This window comes from Oratosquilla oratoria, chromosome 38 (genome assembly GCF_046742065.1).
Source record: "Oratosquilla oratoria isolate Oo_2021 chromosome 38, ASM4674206v1, whole genome shotgun sequence".
In the NCBI taxonomy this organism is placed as follows: domain Eukaryota; kingdom Metazoa; phylum Arthropoda; class Malacostraca; order Stomatopoda; family Squillidae; genus Oratosquilla; species Oratosquilla oratoria.
The window spans coordinates 24,889,535-24,909,127 of NC_134814.1; the positions used below are offsets into that span (position 1 = coordinate 24,889,535).

Consider the following 19,593-nt stretch of genomic DNA (forward strand, 5'->3'; position numbering starts at 1 on the left):
AGCCCTTCTGCAAATCTCCCTAGGAAAAAAGCTTGGACTGTTGTCTGTGTTGTATTGATGTGGGATTGTTTCTATCTCACAGGATGAAAGTACAAGAGAAGTCACTACCTGTTAACACTCCACATGAGAAAAGATGTAAGAAATACAGCTCATGTTGAAGGGTCATCCCTGTCTCCCACACCCTACTCAAGCCATAACCAATGCAGCATGACAAAGCACATCCATAGCAGGACCAGTTGTTTCATTTACATGGCAACTCTCCCTCCTTGTTTCCTCATGCGTAAATAGAGGAGGTTAAGGGGGTCGTCGCGATAAATGTCCGAAAAAAAATCGAAATATTCGAAAAAAAATTCCCTGTCATCTAGTGGCCTTTGGCAAGCCAGTCCTGAAATATTTCAGCGAAATACCAAAAAATAAAGGAGTTATGGCTATTTTTCTGCCCCCCACCCCCACTTTCTAGTACACTTTCGCTGCACAAATGTTCGATTAAGTTATTTCATCGCAATAAAAATGGCACAAATGCGTTGTATTTTGTTATTTACTAATATAGACTACTTGGAAACACATCCTAGTCTGCGATCTGTTCACTCGGTACGTAAGTTGAGCGAATCATTGTGGAGAGAAATCGAATTCTCGTTCCTTGGAGATAGATAGATATATAGAACTTTTATTTACTTTTATTTGAAGCTATAATCATTTCAAGAATGCCTAAACATTCGAAGAAGAAGCGTGTGTGTTTCATGAAAGCTAAGAAACTGAATAAAATCATTGAGATACTGGTGACGACTCATAGCAGTGACCTTGAACAGTGCTGCTGCTGCGCCAGCCCGCGACGCGCGAAGCGGGACATGTGTTAACCCTTCCTCCGCCCCCCTTATCCTCGTTTCTCACATGACGCCACCGCAACCATCGAGCATACGTTTCATACGTCACGAGACTACAAATGACGCTCCGTGTGCTTTTTTTTCATCACAAGAGCGACTGTCATTGATCATGACTTTGGAAGGACACATAATCTTCTTTCTCACTTGGTTAGAGTCAATTCCATCATTACAAAAGCACTTGAACAAGACAAAAACGTTGATTCATTGCCAAATAAAGTCTATCTATCTCTATCTAACTATCTTTCAGCTCCGATTTCAAGCCGGGGGGTTTTATTAAGCAAACCTGGAGACAATGAGAGACGTCACTTCCTGAAACCCTCGCCTTCTGACCTCCTGATACCTCGTAAAACGGGGGATCAGGTACCAGCTACACTTTATAATAACATGTGAATGACATAGAATTCATGAAGATTGGCGCAGAGAAAAAAATCGAAATGAAAAATACAAAAAAATGCAAGGAAATGTATTTTGAACTTCAAAGCTCAATATCTCAAAACTACCCTTTTCTCTACATTTTTTCTATCTCCTCCGTAACTACTCGGGCGATTTTAATGGGGTTTGGATCATTTGAAAGCTGAATAAATTTGCAAACTTTTTATTGTGGGGATTTTTTTTTTTTCGTGATAGAAGTTGATATATTGCATTTTGAAAAAAAATATGACACGTTTCAAAAAAAAAAATTCTTTCTCCTAAACTAAGAGGAAATTCCAAAAACGCCACAATGATTTTTTAGGTATTGCTATGGAGCATTTGTGGAATTTATTTCAGCATGCTCAGTCAATGGATAAGTGAGGAGATAGAACTTTTGTAATTGGTCAAAAACTGTTTTTTACTAATAACTTCATTGTTTTTCAACCAAATGATATGAAAATTGGTGGTGAACATCTCAGTATATGTATATATAACATATTAACAATTCGCGAACTTCCGATCATAATTTACGAAGTTCGTTTTCGAGCGCGACGACCCCCTTAATGGGTTTTGAAAACAGGCATCACTGGTCCATTATAGCATGGGTAAAGTGCTGAGAGTCTAATGCTTTGGGATCCCAACCAGCTAACAGTCCTTGCTCCTGGGGGGGGGGGATTGGGAGAGAGAGAGAGAAAAGTACTTCTAGACAAGTTTCACTAACTGGAAAACCAGAGTTGCAGTAATTTGCAATAGTTCTTGAGCTCTCTTACACTCTCTGGTAAGAAACTTTTGACCATTATCTGTACCTGAAAACTATGGTAGGGGTTACAAGGTTGGATAGAGTGAGAAATAAGGCAAGGAGGATAGTAGGGGAGGAAAAGGAGATGGCAGATAGGGCTGATGAAAGAGCATTGGAATCGTTTGGACACGTAGAAAGAATGAATGAAGAATAGTAAAATAGGTGTGGAAGGCAAAAGTGGTCGGAGTGAACTTGAAGGGACAACTGAGGATGAGGTGGATGGGGTGAAATGGGGCACTGAGAAAAAGGGGAATGTCTGTTGAGTGAGGACAGGAGAGGCAGGAGACTGGTGTGAGTGGAGAATGTCTGTGTATAGATGATACTGTGATACAAGGAAGAGGGGGCAGGGGAGGGTGCGAGTAGAGAGTGGTCATCTGTGAATGATATTTTGACACAGCCAGAGGGGGTTTTCTCCCCGTTTTCTCTTTATCTTCATGAGGGGACAGAGAGGAGGGGTCACCAATTAAGTGAAGTGGCCTTGCTGTGGATGTACTGTGTCTTGCTGCATTGCTTCTGATCCAAGGCAGTGGGAGGGAGATGGGGATGACCTGTCGTCCATAAGGAGCCAAGATGAGAGGGAGGAAAGGGGGATGGATGAAAGTAGGTGGGAATGGGTACATGCCTTCTGATTTAGCTACCTCCCTTACAAGGGGGTAAAAGCCCTTGGTATATAGGTAGATTTGTATGGGACTATTCCTATGTGACTAGGTTGGGAGGAGGGAGGCAGTTGCTGGTTGTCAGCTATTCTTATGTGAAAAGAGGAAGGAAACAACTTAAGTTAATGGAAAGAAATCTTGGGCCTGGTCTGGAGACCCAAATATCAACTGAGCATATCAGTGCTGTACCTTTAGACACAGACCAGGCAAGGGTACTGACAGGCTTGAAGACAGGCACAAAGATAGTTATCTCTGACACATTTTGTAAGACCAACAGTGCATAAATAATTAAATGATCTCCAACAGTCATCTACCTTTAGAATGGACTGAGGTGTGGTGATATCAGCCATTGAGGAATCTGCAGCCTGTCCTGCATGTGATGATGAAATTTTCTTATGTACTGGAGGTGTTTGGAGCAATGACAAAACTTCAGCAGAAACATTGTGGCATCGACTGCAATGAAAATAAATAAATCAGTGGTATCATGCTACTTGTCAACAGAGTAATATGTATAAACTTTTCAAATTACTGCCCTTAAACAGCAAAACTAAACACAATGGATTACCCAGAAGAAACTCCCAAAGGACTAACAACAGGTTTCTGCATGAAAGATCAATGAATCAATCCATTGCCCAGATTTCTCTCTCTCTCTCTCTCTTTCTTTTTATGTAAGAAACCCATGACTCCCAGGTAACTGGGAAGAAATACTTTGTTGTCTCAGTACAGTATGGAGCAGTGTAGGTTAAAAATATTCAAATGTCCTTCATATAATGATTACAATGATTACGTCTAGGGCAGCCTGATTCTAAAGTCAGGTCTATTCTGTGTTGGTACTGTCTTAGGATTGGATGGTGTCTTGCATGCAAGCATAATAGTGTGGTTCTTGCTTCTCTTGCAAAGGATTTTTCTGTATTGATAATGTAGGGGGGTCGAGGATTGTGTGTAATGGTGACTTTAAGATCTGGGTGTGAATGTGTTTCTGTGTGGATGTATTGTATGGTCAAGGTGGTAGATTGTTGTATGTGTTGAAGGATGGATGACAAAATGAGTGGTAGGGTGGTGAGATAAACACCAAGAATCATTGGAGTTTTAATCACTGACATTTCACTCTTAACAGAACTTCTTCAGTGTACCTCTGAAGAGTTCTGTTAAGAGTGAAATGTCAGTGATTAAAACTCCAATGATTCTTAGTGTTTATCTCACCACCCTACCACTCACTTGTATATGCTTTAATACAATATTGAATTTGCAAAAATAAAAACTGAATGTTGAGGGTTAGGTATATCACCTTACTCTCTGAAACATTAACTTTCTGTTTTCTTCTACAACAAACCTAATCAAATTCGCTCACCAACCTTCATAAAATCTCCTCTGTCTCAGCAAATAATTTATTCATACAATTTTAATAGCTTCCTACTAAAAGGTTGAAATATACTGTCTGCCAGTCACAAAGCATATAACGTATTCATATGCCATCAATAGTACCTTATCAACTTTCAACTCACCTTCTGTTGTAGTCTTGATAAGAGTCTTCCATGTAAAGTGTTGACATACGGTGGCATTTCTCATGCAAAGACTCAATCAATTTGAAGGTGTCATGACCCAACAGAGAATCATTGGTTTTTCTTCTTTTTGCAGATGGTGTCACTGGTGCTTCTGTCTGCTGGAGACTATCAGAAGCTGAAAACTCCAGATGCTTCGGGAAGATGATGTGGGATACATCCCTATGAAGAAAAAAAAAATAGTCAAGAAATTAATTAACAGGGACTAGAAGTACCCTCAAAGAGAGAGAGAGAGAAAAAAAAAAAAAAAAAAAAAAAAAAAAATTCAAGAAATTAATTAACAGGGGCTAGAAGTACCCTCCCTTATCCTTCTTCAGCCCTGTAGTTCATTATTGACAAGCTTATTGTCACATAATACAAGAGAGAGATGGTTGGGCAGACTGTGCCTTTCTGGACCTACAAAAGGCATTTGATACGGTACCACACAATAAACTAATTAGGAAGATAGAATCAATAGGTGGCATCAGAGGAAAATTATTGGAATGGATAAAAAACTTCCTGATTGGGAGAAAAATGATAGTAGTAATTAGAGAGAAATTCTCAAATTGGGAAGAAATGATAAGTGGTGTCCCGCAGGAATCAGTACTGGCCCCGATCATGTTTCCTATATATATAAATGACATGAACGAAGGAGTAGTGTTATTTGAATTTCTTTGCTGACACAAAAATACTAAAGAAAGTAAAAACGGAGGAGGATTGCAACTCATTACAACAAGACTTGGACAAGATCTGGAAATGGACTCAAAAGTGGGAAGTGAAATTCAATATCAAGAAATGTGGTATAATGGAATTTGGAAAAAGCAAAAACAGAATATCGAGAAATTATAAAATTGGTGAAGAGGTAAAAAAAGTAAACTCAGAAAAAGACCATGGAGTGATGATCAGCAAAGACATGACACCATATAAGCATATTAATGAAATAGTCAGAGAAACCTGTAATTTATTGAGGTCAATAAAAGTGGCATTTGCCAATTTGGATGAGAGAAAAAAAAAAAAAAAAAAAAAAAAAAAAAAAAAAAACTAATAAGACCAAAACTCGAGTATGCAGCAACACTATGGACACCCAGTACCAAAAGAATACTGCCACCAAGTAATTCCACTTGGATTGTAAGAGGCGAGAAGAAAGGGACAGGGATTGGGACTAGGCATCCTTCTCCTTGTAGCCCCACAGCAGTCATTCCTAAAAGAAAAAGCAAAGGCATATGAGGGTCTGGGAGTTTTCCAACCAGCACCCAAAGGTTTGGGTCTTTTAATGTGCGTGGATGTGGTACAGATGAGAGTAAAAGGGAAGAGATAGGTAGTATATTTGTGAGAACAAAGATGGATGTGTTGGCTTTGAGTGAAACTAAGCTGAAAGGGAAGGGTGAGTGTAAGTTTGGGAGTGTAAGTGGGAGGTTATCAGGAGTGAAGAGAGGGCGAGGGAAGGAAGGGGTGGCTATACTACGTGAAGAGATAGGTAAACGTGTAGTGGAGTGGAAGGAGGTTTCCTCAAGGATAATGTGGATGAAGGTGAAACTGGGAAAGGAGATGTGGGTTTTTGTAAGTGCATATGGGCCTGCCAGTGAGAAGAGTGTAAAAGAAAGGGAGGCTTTTTGGATAGATTTAAATGAGTGCATAGAGGATTTAGGGAGAAATATCAATGTAATAGTACTGGGAGACCTTAATGCTAGGGTAGGAAATGGTCCAATTGATGGAGTGGTTGGGAATTGTGGAGTTCCAGGAAAGAATCGTGGTGGAGAGTTGATGGTGGAAATGTGTCTAGAAAGAGAGTTGATGATAGCAAATACAGTGTTTCGGAAATAAGCCCAGCATAAGTACACATGGGAGAGGGTGGTGGAAGGAAGGGTGGTAGATAGAGTGTTAATGGACTATGTAGTGGTAAATAGGATTATGATAGGAAGAGTTAAGGATGTACATGTGCTAAGGGGAGAGGGTGGGGGAATATCAGATCATTTTTTGGTGGAAGGTAAGTTGAGAATGGAGGATAGATGGAGGAAGAGGAAAGGGACAAAAGGTAAGGAGGTGCTTAGAGTGAACTCTTTAAATGAAAAGAAAAAGGAGTACAAGAGGAAGCTGAAGGAGTGGGAGGGCGTGAAGGATAGAGTAGAGCTTGGCATGGAGGAGGAATGGGGATGGTTCAAGGAGGGAGTCACAAAGTGTGCAAAGATGGTGTGTGGAACAAGAAAGGGTAGTGAATGATGGGATGAGGAAATGAAGAAGGTTGTAGAAGAGAAGAAGCGAGCTTTCACAGATTGTTTACAAAATAGGACGAGGGAGTCATATGAGAGGTACAAAGAAAAGAGAAGTAAAGCAAAAGGTAAAGGAGGCAAAGAGGAGAGTAGATGTGAAGTGGGGTAAGAGTATGACAGAAAATCTTGAAAGTAATAAAAAGATGTTTTGGAAAGAAATTAAGAGAGGAAGAGGAGGCGAATCAAGTAGAGAAGAAAAGGTAAAAGGTGCAGATGGAGAGATGATAATGGAAGAGAAGACAGTAAGGGGAAGATGAACAGAATATTTTAGGGAGGTGCTAAGATAAGAGGGTGGGTGGAGGGGTGTGGAGTGTATTCAGGGATGGAATGGGTGGAAATGATTTTATGCCTTTTCCTATTTGGCTACCTCCCTTGTAAGGGGGAAAAAGCCTTGGTATATGTATATATGTATGTATGTATGTATGCAAAATATGAAGGACAGGGAGGGAAAGATAGTTGCAGTGGGAAATGCTAAGAAAATGACAGTGATGAGTGAAGAAAATGGAGGAAAAATAAGGAAGGATGAAATGAAGGCAGTTGTTAAGATGATGAAAGCAGGTAAGGCACCTGGTCTGGATGGATGTCATGCAGAATGTCTAAAAAAAAAAGAGGTACAGTGATGGTGGACTGCCTGGTGAGGTTATTTAATGTTTGCTGGAGAGAAGGTAGAGTGCCAGAGGACTGGAGGAGTGCCTTTATAGTTCCACTTTACAAGGGAAAAGGGGATAAGTGTGAATGTAGTAGTTTCAGAGGGATTAGCTTGTTAAGTGTAGTTGGGAAGGCTTATGGGAGGATCTTGATTGAGAGGATTAGGAGAGGAACAGAGGGAGTAATTGGTAAGGAACAGTGTGGATTTAGGACGGGTAGAGGTTGTGTAGATCAGAATTTTGTGGTAAGACAGATATGTGAGAAAGCTATAGGAAAGGGGAAGAATGTTTTTTGGGCATTTATGGACCTGGAAAAGGCTTACGACAGGGTAGACAGAAAGGCACTGTGGGAGGTTTTGCGGATATACGGGATATGAGGAAAGCTTCTAGGAGCTGTCAAGAGTTTTTATGAGAGTAGTAGAGCTTGTGTCAGGATTACAAATGGAGAGAGCGAGTGGTTCAAGGTAAAGGTGGGACTTCGTCAAGGATGCGTTATGTCGCCCTGGCTGTTCAACTTATACATGGATGGGGTAGTGCGAGAGGTAAATGCAAGGGTAGTGGGTCAGGGATTGGAGATGGTTAAAGAAAATGGAGAAAAGTGGAAGGTGAGCCAGCTGTTGTTTGCGGACGGCACTGTGCTTGTGGCAGGTTCAGAAGGATTGAGGAAGTTGGTGACAGAGTTTGGGAGTGTGTGTGTTGGAAGAAAGGTGATGAGATGTACAAGGGGTGAAAGTGGCAGTAGACTGGAAGTGAGCATTAAGGGAGAGCAACTGGAGGAGGTGGATAGTTTTAGATACTTGGGTGCAAATGTGGCAGGAAAAGGTGGAGTGAAGGTGGAGGTAGAATGTAGATTGAGAGAAGCGAGTAAATGCCTTGGTGGATTAAAAAGTGTAATGAGGAATAGACATTTGGGAATGGATGCTAAGAGGAGACTATATGAAGGAGTGATTGTGCCAACAGCACTGTATGGGGCAGAAACATGGAACATAAGAGAGGAAGAGAGGAGTTTGAATGTGTTTGAGATGAGGTGTCTGAGAAGTATGATGGGGGTTACTAGGCTGGATAGAGTGAGAAATGAGGTGAGGAGGAGAACAGGGGTGGAAAGGGGGTTGGGAGATAGGGTTGATGAAAGAGTATTAGGATGGTTTGGACACATGGAAAGAATGAGTGAAGAAAGACTAGTAAAAGAGGTATGGAAGGCAGATGTGGAGGGAGTGAACATGAAGGGACGTCCTAGGATGAGGTGGATGGATGGGGTGAAGGGGCTTTGGGGAAGAGGGGAATGTCTGTTGAGGAAGGACGGGAGAGGACAGAAGACAGGGGTGAATGGAGAATGGTTGTATATGGATGATGTTGTGATGCATGAGGTGGAATGGGCAGGGGGATTGGGGGTGAGGTAGTGTGTGTGAGCAAATTTTGACGCAGCCCGAAGGGATTTCTCACCGTCTTCTCCTTTATGCATGGGGGGACAGAGAGGGGGGGTCGCCGATTTAATGAAGCGGCCTTACTGTGGATGTGCTGTGTCTTGCGACACTACTTCTGACCCAGGGCAGTGGACAAGGTGCAGAGATGACCCGTCATCCAGGAGATGCTAAGATGCGAGGGAGGGTGGAGGAGTGTGGAGTGTATTCAGGGATGGAATGGGTGGGAGTGATTTTATGCCTTTTCCTGTTTGGCTACCTCCCTTGTAAGGGGGAAAAAGCCTTGGTATATGTATGTAACTACAAAGCTGCCACCAACATTTTCCAAAATGATATATGAACAAAGACTGTCCAAATTAGAATTACCAACTCTGGAACAAAGAAGGGAAAGAGGAGACCTACTATCTATACAATTATGAAAGGAATGGAAATCTTAGATAAGAATGACTTATTGAAATGGGCCAATGGAAAAACAAGGACACAAAAACACACATACCTACATATACCAAAGGCTTTTTCCCCCTTACACAGGGGGTAGCCAAAAAGAAGAAGGCATAGAGATCACTCTCACCCATTCCAATTCCTATATATTCCACTCCCCTCCACCCTACTCCTTCCCTCTTATCTTGGCACCTCTTGGATGACAGGTCATCCCTGCATCCTGTCCACTGCCCTCGGTCAGAGGCAGTGTTGCAAGACACAGCACATCCACAGAAAGGAAGACCGCTTCATAAATTTGGCGACCCCACCTCTCCGTCCCTTCATGCAGAAAAAGTGAAGACAGGGAGAAATCCCTTCGGGCTGTGTCAAATTTTTTCTCATACATACTTCCTCAATCCCCATCCAACACCCACTCCCCCTCATGCATCACAGAACCATCCATACACAACCCTTCTCCATTCACACCTATCTTTTGACCTCTCTCGTCCTTCCTCCACAGACATTCCTCTCTTTTGTAATGCCCCTTTCACCCCATCCATCCATCTCATTCTAGGATGCCCCCTCATATTCACTCCTTCCACCTCTGCCTTCCACACTTCTTTCACTAATCTTTCTTCACTCATTCTTTCCATGTGTCCAAACCATCCCAATACTCTTTCATCAACCCTATATCCCAGCTCCCTTTCCACCTCTGTTCTCCTTATCACCTCCTCATTTCTCACTCTATCTAGCCTAGTAACCCTCATCATACTTCTCAGACATTTCATCTCAAACACATTCAAACTCCTTCTATCTTCCTCTCTTATGTTCCATGTTTCCTCAATCCCTCCTTTGATCCTGCTACAAGTGCAGTGTCGTCAGCAAACAACAACTGGCTCACCTCCCACTTATCTCCATTTTCTTTAACCATCTTCAACCCCTGACCCACTACCCTTGCATTCACCTCTCACACCACCCCTTCCATGTAAAGATTGAACAGCCAGGACAACATAACACATCCCTGACGAAGTCCCATCTTTACCTTAAATCATTCACTCTCTCCATTTCTAATCTTAATACAAGCTGTACTACTCTCATAAAAACTCTTGACTGCTCTTAACAGCTTTCCTCTTATCCCATATATCTGCAGTACCTTCCTGTCTACCCTGTCGTAAGCCTTTTCCAGATCCATAAAAGCCAAAAAAACATCCTTACCTTTTCCTATAGCTTTCTCACATATCTGTCTTACCAAAAAAATCTAATCTACACAACCCCTACCTGTCCTAAACCCACACTGTTCCTCATCAATTACTCCCTCTGTTCCTCTCCTAATCCTCTCAATCAAGACCCTCCCATAAGCCTTCCCAACTACACTCAACAAGCTGATCCCTCTGAAACTACTACACTCACACTTATCCCCTTTTCCCTTGTAAAGTGGAACTACACAGGCACTCCTCCAGTCCTCTGGCACTCTACCCTCTCTTAAACAAACATTAAATAACCTCACCAGCCAATCCACCATAGCTGTACCTCCTTTCTTCAGACATTCTGCATGGCATCCATCCAACCTAGGTGCCTTACCTGCTCTCATCATCTTAACAGCTGCTTTCACTTTATCTTTCCCTATTTCTCCTTCATTTTCCACACTCATTACTCTCATTTTCTTAGTGCTTCCCACTGCAACTACCTTTCCCTCCCTATCCTCCTTCACACTTAGCAACTCCCTAAAATACTCTGTCCACCTTCCTCTCACTGCCTTCTCCTCCATTATCAATTCTCCATCTGCACCTTTTACCTTTTCTTCTATACTTGATTCGCGTCCTCTTCCTCTTTTAATTTCCTTCCAAAACATCTTTTTATTACTTTCCAAATTTTCTGTCATACTCTTACCCCATTTCACATCTGCTCTCCTCTTTGCTTCCTTTATCTTATGCTTAACTTCCCTTCTCATACAATTCCCTCGTCTTAATTTGTAGCCAATCTATGAATGCCTGCTTCTCTTCTACATCCTTCTTTGCTTCCAGTGTGAGAAGAGCGTAGAGGAAAGGGAGGCTTTTTGGGTAGATATAAATGAGTGCATAGAGGGATTTGGAAGAAATGTCAATGTAGTTGTATTGGGAGACCTTAATGCTAGGGTAGGAAATGAACCAGTAGATGGAGTGATTGGGAAGAATGGAGTTCCAGGTAAAAATTGTAGTGGAGATGTGTCTTGAAAGAGAGTTGATGATAGCAAATACAGTGTTTAGGAAGAAAGTCAAGCATAAGTACACATGGGAGAGGGTGGTAGATAGAGCATTAATGGACTATATAGTGGTGACCAGGAGTATGGTAGGAAGAGTTAAGGATGTATATGTGCTAAGGGGAGAGTGGGGGAATATCAGATCATTTTCTGGTGGAAGGTAAATTGAGAGTGGAGAATAGGTGGAGAAAGAGGAAAAGGGCAGAAGATAGGGAGGTACTTAAGAGTGAACTGCTTAAATGAGGAAAAAAGGAGAATGAGTATAAGAAGCTGAGAGAGGAGTGGGAGGAAGTAAAGGATAGAGTAGAACTGGGAAAGGAGGGAGTCATAAGGTTTGCAAAGATGGTGTGTGGAAAGGAGGAAATAGAAGGAAGGGTTGTGAGGACACGAAAAGAAACTAAAAAAAGATCATTACAGAAGAGATCTTGGAGAGAGAGAGAGAGAGAGAGAGAGAGAGAGAGAGAGAGAGAGAGAGAGAGAGAAAAAAAAAAAAAAGAAAAAAAAAAAAAACAAAAAAAAAAAAAAAAATTTAAAATAAAAAAAATAAAAAAAAAAAAAAAAAAAAAAAAAAAAGAGCTTCCCACATAGTGATAGATACTTAGAACAAATTGGACAAAGAAACAGTATGTGCAAACACTATTCAAGATTTTAAGAAAAAACTTGATGCTGAGAGAAAAGTTGCGCTCAACTTATATATCTCTTGATAGCATAGTTGGCAAGTCATTACAGCACTTTTCATGTGATTGCCTGGTTCAAGTCCTTGGCAGTACCGCATTTCAATTTCTGCATGTCGGCCTCCATTGGGTCTCCCAAAGTTGATGGCTTAAATTAAAGTACATTGTGGTTGTTAAAATGTATCTCTAATCACTGGGACCCATTCAGTGTTTTACATGTATATATATATATATATATATATATATATATATAATGCATGAGTGAAGAAAGACTAGTAAGAGGTATGGAAGGCAGATGTGGAGGGAGTGAACATGAGGGGACGTCCTAGGATGAGGTGGATGGATGGGGTGAAAGGGGCTTTGGGGAAGAGGGGAATGTCTGTTGAGGAAGGACGGGAGAGGACAGAAGACAGGGGTGAATGGAGAATGGTTGTATATGGATGATGTTGTGATGCATGAGGTGGAATGGGTGGGGGGATGGGGGGTGAGGTAGTATGTGTGAGCAAAATTTGACGCAGCCCAAAGGGATTTCTCCCCGTCTTCTCCTTTTATGCATGGGGGGACAGAGAGGGGGGTCGCTGATTTAATGAAGCGGCCTTCCTGTGGATGTGCTGTGTCTTGCAACACTGCTTCTGACCCAGGGCAGTGGACAAGGTGCAGGGATGACCAGTCATCCAGGAAGTGCAAAGATAAGAGGGAGGGTGGAGGGGTGTGGACTGTATTCAGGGATGGAATGGGTGGGAATGATTTTATGCATTTTTCTTTTTGGCTACCTCCCTTTTAAGGGGGAAAAAGCCTTGGTAGATGTATGTATGTATATAATTATAAATGAATAAATAAATATCATGGCAGAATGAAAAAAGAAAAAGTTTTTATTTTAGTAGACTATTCAATCAATTTGTTGCCACTGTTCTCTATTGCAGAAGACCCACAGCTCACAGGCAACTGGTAAAAGCCACTGGTTTGTCCCACAAATCATTCAAAGAACTGATTATGTGCTGTCTGGATAGGGGAAGAGCGAGGGAGTGTGGGATGAGGTGTTCTGTGTCTTTGAGTATTGATTGTGATGATGGTGATATGGTTTAATGTCACAAATTCCCCCCTATCAGGAGTTGAGGACAATCCTCCTTAAAGAGGACTTTGTAGCAAGAAATTTAATGAACCATGCTCTTGGTTCAACTTTGCTGGTGGCAGGGTTTGAACCACCATCCACAAGTAACAACACCTTAATCAGCTTGCCCAGTGAGTACACATTGCATCCAGAACAATTTGAGCTTGTAGTCAGGCCTATTCTGCATTGTTACTGTTTCAATGTGAAGAGACAGCTACACAATGGTGTCACTGTGGTTCTTACTTGTTTTTGGAGGGACAGACTGGTTTGATGTCTGAGGGCATTTGGTTGAGTACAAAACTTGAGTTTCTAGTACCTGTTTTCTACATACACACACACATATATATATATTTATATATCAACTGCTTTTTCCCCCTTACAAGGGAGGTAGCCAAAAACAAAGGCTAAAATCCATTCCCACCCATTCCTATCCCCACATACTCCACTCCCATTTACATCCCTCCCTCCCTCCCTCCCTCTTACCTTGACTCCTCCTGGATGATGGGTCATCCCTGCATCTCACCCACTGCCCTGTTTTGTGATCTGAATATATATTTACCTAACTGAGTGACAATCTGGGCCTGCTCTGGAGACCAGGTACCAGCACCTTGTGAGCCACATTCCCCAATTTTCCTCATTAGTATCTTTGACAATTTTCAGAGGTAGATGGAGGGAAAGAGAGCATATTAAGTAGGGTGAGAAATGAATCATTAATGAAACTTGCCTCTTTGTTCCTCTTCCTGAATGATTCAGGATGTCTGTATCAGGCTCACTCTCTAAGCCGGCGTATTTGCGACGCTGAGCTTTATTCCTGAAGGGGGTAAAGGGAGCACTTAGGTCTTGTTTGACAGGTGAAGTGCCTTGTTGTAATTGCCTCCGACTGCTGAGGGACATCCTTTCATGCTTAAGCTGGCGAATGTGAGCTGACAGTGGTTTTGGCTTGGTGTAGATATATGTACTCCTTCTTAATCCATCCACTATCTGCATAAAATGATACAAATTATGCTTCATATAGAAAAAAGTTGAATACAAGTACTTGAATGGCAGCATCAATCTTGGGTACCTATATGCTGTAGTAGTAGTAGTAGTCCTGCAAGATGGATGTCAGAATCATTTTCTGCTACCCATGTTCAACACCTATCAATACCCTTCCTTCTATCTGAACTAGATCGAAAATCTGTTTGTGACTGTTTCCCCCCAACACTTTTATACAGAAAGTTGGCAAACAACTGCTATACCCATTCCTCAATATTCTCCTTCTCCTCCTCCTCTTAGCTGGTGACACAAAAACATTCACACTAAAATAACACGAATAACCTTCTCGTTTCTTTCCAGAGGACTCAATCAATCCACTGCTGCAGCTCTCTCAGTAAACTTGCAGCCCCCATAAAACTAGTCACAGCCACTGATTCAGCCCATAGGTCATTCAGTGAAAAGATTTTTTGGAGCTGTCTGGAGTGAGGTTAACCACTTCAGTGTGATGACACCCACGTAGGCATCATGAGGCGCGAGTAGGTACATGAGGATACCAGTGGCAGCATCTTAATTATAAACATACATACATATACCAAGGCTTTTTCCCCCTTAAAAGGGAGGTAGCCAAAAAGGAAAAGGCATAAAATCATTCCCACCCATTCCATCCCTAAACACACTCCACACCCCCTCCACCCTCCCTCCCATCTTAGCACCTCCTGGATGACGGGTCATCCCTGCACCTTGTCCACTGCCCTGGGTCAGAAGCAGTGTCGCAAGACACAGCACATCCACAGCAAGGCTGCTTCATTAAATCGGCGACCCCCCCTCTCCGTCTCCCCATGCATAAAAGGAGATGGGGAGAAATCCCCCCAGGCTGCGCCAAACCCCGCTCACACACACCACCCCACCCCCCATCCCCCCGCCCACCCCACCCCACGCACCACAACACCATCCACACACAACCACTCTTCACTCACCCCCGTCTTCCGTCCTCTCCCGTCCCCCCCAACAGACACTCCCCTCCTCCCCAAAGCCCCCTTCACCCCCATCCATCCACCTCATCCTAGGATGTCCCTTCATGTTCACTCCCTCCACATCTGCCTTCCATACCTCTTTTACTAGTCTTTCTTCACTCATTCTTTCCATGTGTCCAAACCATCCTAATACTCTTTCATCAACCCTATCTTCCAACTCCCTTTCCATTCCCAAATGTCTATTCCTCTTTACACTCTTCAATCCACCAAGGCATTTACTTGCTTTTCTCAATCTACATTCTACCTCCACCTTCACTCCACCTTTTCCTGCCACATTTGCACCCAAGTATCTAAAACTATCCACTTCCTCCAGTCGCTCTCCCTTTATGCTCACTTCTAGTCTACTGCCACTTTCACCCCTTGTACATCTCATCACCTTACATTTACCCACATTTATCTTTAGCTTTCTTCTATCACATACTCTCCCAAACTCTGTCACCAACTTCCTCAATCCCTCCTCCGATCCTGCCACAAGCGCAGTGTCGTCCGCAAACAACAGCTGGCTCACCTCCCATTTTTCTCCATTTTCTTTAACCATCTCCAATCCCTGACCCACTACCCTTGCATTTACCTCTCGCACTACCCCATCCATGTATAAGTTGAACAGCCAGGGTGACATAATGCATCCTTGACGAAGTCCCACCTTTACCTCGAACCGCTCACTCTCTCCATTTGTAATCCTGACACAAGCTCTACTACTCTCATAAAAACTCTTGACAGCTCCTAGAGGCTTTCCTCCTATCCTGTATATCTTGATTATATATACATATATATATTTTTTGCAGTTGTACACGAGTTACCCCCAGATTCTGTGAACTGGTTTGATCGCATTTTCTGTGTTTATTATTACTCGGAGTAAAAGAGAATGAGTAATACAGCAGTGCCTTTACATTTTACAATGTGAGTGGTGTGATGAATCATACATTTGGCAGTTGATGCTGCACATGAGAGTCTAAATCATACTGAAGTGATTAAGTAACATTTGTCCTACTGTTGGGTTTCTGGCAACTAAACTGGCTCCTCAAGTGGTTTTTACCATTGAACAGAATGTGTTGGACACCTAGATATGAGAGATACATATGAATGGAAGACATTCCAAGTTTAATATCTATCAGAAGCCTACCAGTGTTGAATCATTTGTTTACTATTTTTCTGCTCATTATCACAAATACCTTTAGCTTTTTCATCAATATTTTTGATGGCTTTGAGAATAAATGGTGCCAAATTTCTAAACAAAGAGGTTAACAGGATCTCTGACACAGCATCCAGCTTGAGCTCTCTGAAAAATTTGGTTGATATGGCACTGAGTATGGCTAGTAAGATCTACAATTAACCAAACAAAAAGAAAAGGGGATGGGATTTTACAAGCAAGATCTAATCCTGTAACACAACTTTGTCCATCCACAAAAACAAATGTGACAGCCTGAGATTACATATAAAGATAAACCAAGCCAATATTCTTAAAACAAACCTTCTTGCTCTCATCAGGAAGCTGTGCTAAGAAGCCATCTACAAGTGCTGTTCGGGCTCCATGACGCTTCCTGCTGGTTCCAAGATGGCCATACGAATGCAGCTGATTCTGTAGTTCAAGGACCTCAACATACCTGTAGGTGATAGATTTAAACATCAACCCCAAAAGATCAAATGGCAAGAGAAAATAAAGATGTACCTACAAAGTTTATCGGAGTCTTTTTGAAAACCTGAATCATTTCAAACAAGATTTAATTGCAAGACAAGGAAGAAGAAGCCTTTGGTATATACATACATACATATACCAAAGGCTTTTTCCCCCTACATGGGGGGTAGCCAAAAAGAAAAAGGCATAGAAACCACTCCTACCCATTCCATTTCCTATATATTCCCCTCACCTCCACCCTCCTCCCTCCCTCTTATCTTGGCACCACCTGGACGATGGGCCATCCCTGCATCCTGTCCACTGCCCTGGGTCAGAAGCAGTGTCGCAAGACAGAGCACATCCACAGCAAGGCCACTTCATAAATTCGGCGACCCCCCCTCTCTGTCCCCTCATGCAGAAAAGAAGACGGGAAGAAATCCCTTCGGGCTCCGTCAATTTTTTTTTCATACATACTTCCTCACCCCCCATCCCCCACCCACTCCCCCCTCATGCATCATAGCATCATCTATACACAACCCCTCTCCATTCACCCCTATCTTCTGTCCTCTCCTGTCCTTCCTCCACAGACATTCCTCTCTTTTGTAATGCTCCTTTCACCCCATCCATCCATCTCATCCTAGGACGCCCCTTCATATTCACTCCTTCCACCTCTGCCTTCCATATTTCTTTTACTAATCCTTCTACACTCATTCTTTCCATGTGTCCAAACCATCCTAATGTCCTTTCATCAACCCTATCTCCCAGTTCCCTTTCCACCCCTGTTCTCCTTCTCACCTCCTCATTTCTTACTCTATCCAGCCTAGTAACCCCCATCATACATCTCAGACATTTCATCTCAAACACATTCAAACTCCTTCTCTCTTCCTCTCTCATGTTCCATGTTTCTGCCCCGTACAATGCCGTTGGTACAATCACTCCTTCATATAACCTCCTCTTAGCATCCATTCCCAGATGTCTATTTCTCATTACACTTTTCAATCCACCAAGGCATTTACTCGCTTCTCTCAATCTACATTCTACCTCCACCCCCACTCCTCCCTTTCCTGCCACATTTGCACCCAAGTATCTAAAACTATCCACTTCATCCAGTCTATCACCCTTAATGCTCACTTCCAGCCTGCTGTCACTCTCTCCCCTTGTACATCTCATCACCTTACATTTACCCACATTTATCTTCAGCTTCCTTCTTTCACACACCTTCTCAAACTCTGTCACCAACTTCCTCAATCCCTCCTCTGATCCTGCTACAAGCGCAGTGTCGTCAGCAAACAACAACTGGCTCACCTCCCACTTTTCTCCATTTTCTTTAATCATCTCCAACCCCTGACCAACTACCCTTGCATTCACCTCTCGCACCACCCCATCCTTGTAAAGATTGAACAGATAAATGAAAAGACCGATGAAAAAATGGAAATCGAAAAAACTCCAAACTGGTTAAAGGTAAAAACAACGAATACAAAAGTTTCATTCAGTCAAAATTATAGACATCAGCAACTCCCTTATAAACAGAACATTTCATCTCACATTGCCCAACCCTTCTAGGGCAAGTCTAAAGGTAGACTCCTAATCAAGACAGGGTCTACATTTTGTGAAAATCAGATGTGAGCACCCTTTAGTTGTATCAAGTCCTTTGACACTGGCCATAAAAGCATCCATTAAATGCATCATTGTATGAGTTAACCACAGAATCACTGAAACCTCTAAGGTTACTGTTTTTCATAAAAGAAGAACTACATTTTATGATACATACCTTGACCTCTGCAAATAGTAAACAATGAGAAGATCTATGGCCGATGGTTTTGTAGATGACTGGAGGTAAGCTATGAATGAATCTTCTTCCAATTTATTTAATGGGAGTTGAATAACTGTTTGAAGTTTTCCCATTTCTTCACAACCTTTTTGAAAATGATTAAGAGGAATATAACAATACTATGGAGAACAAGTACAAAATTTATGTATCTTATGGTATGACTTTTCAGTTCTGCAATAAACTGGTACATATATCCATACAAAGTTAATGTCCTTTCCCTTCTAACCACCTTCTTCATACATAGGCGTCATGAGGTTCAAGTGGGTACACAAGGATGTCGACATCTTGATTAAATATCCCTTTTTGTAGTTGCACATAAGTTACCCCCAGATTCTATGAATTTGTTTGATTATGTTTTGTGTTTATTATTATTCAGAGTAAAAGAGAATGAGTAATAGAGCAGTGACTTTATATTCTACAATGCAAGTAGTATGATGCATCGTATGTATGGGAGCCGATGTTGCACATAAGAATTTGACTCACATTGAAGTGGTTATGGAGGGGGTGGGGGTTGAGTCAAGGCATACACCTGCACCACAACCATCAAAATCCAGTCATTTACCCCCCCCCCCCACACACACACACCAATCATAGCACTCCATGCAAGAATGGTCATCCCTGTCCCTTGCCAAATAAGGAAATGACCATGCAAATATAATAAAATCAATCAATACATTGAAGGTCCTTTCCCTCCCTGCCACCTCTATCAGGAGATGCACCCCTGAGGGGCTGACACTCCATCTATGGACTGAGCTCAAGATTTTTCATCAACTTCAACTGTATTTCTTACATTTTTTCAAACAGCTTACAACCAGTGAATGCTTCTTCCCTCTCCCTACCACCTTCAGCTGGTGAAAGGGAAACAGTCCCACACTAATATAACATACAACAATCCACTGTTTCTTCCCAGAGATTTCTATGATGACCCAAGGACCATTACCAGTCAATGTGGGGCTGTGGTTTTTACACTTAATGAAACTTATGGCAACAATTAAAATGATGAAAGCAGTTTTAACCCCTTCCATACAGTGCCGCACACGTAGGCGTCATGAGGAGCAAGTGGAT

The 19,593-nt window shown here is 42.1% G+C and overlaps 1 protein-coding gene across 3 annotated transcripts in view; it reads right to left on the bottom strand.

Moving 5' to 3' along the window:
- LOC143020018 (uncharacterized) overlaps positions 1–19,593 on the bottom strand; it is a 168,728-nt gene that overhangs the window by 53,085 nt on the left and 96,050 nt on the right. For all 3 annotated transcript variants that reach the window (XM_076176126.1, XM_076176125.1, XM_076176124.1), the window contains exons 18-22: positions 18,469–18,613; positions 16,554–16,686; positions 13,798–14,054; positions 4,256–4,474; positions 3,065–3,203 (exon numbers count right to left, since the gene is read on the bottom strand). In XM_076176126.1, coding sequence (XP_076032241.1) covers positions 3,065–3,203; positions 4,256–4,474; positions 13,798–14,054; positions 16,554–16,686; positions 18,469–18,613 — 893 coding nt within the window. The remainder of the gene's footprint in view (positions 1–3,064; positions 3,204–4,255; positions 4,475–13,797; positions 14,055–16,553; positions 16,687–18,468; positions 18,614–19,593) is intronic.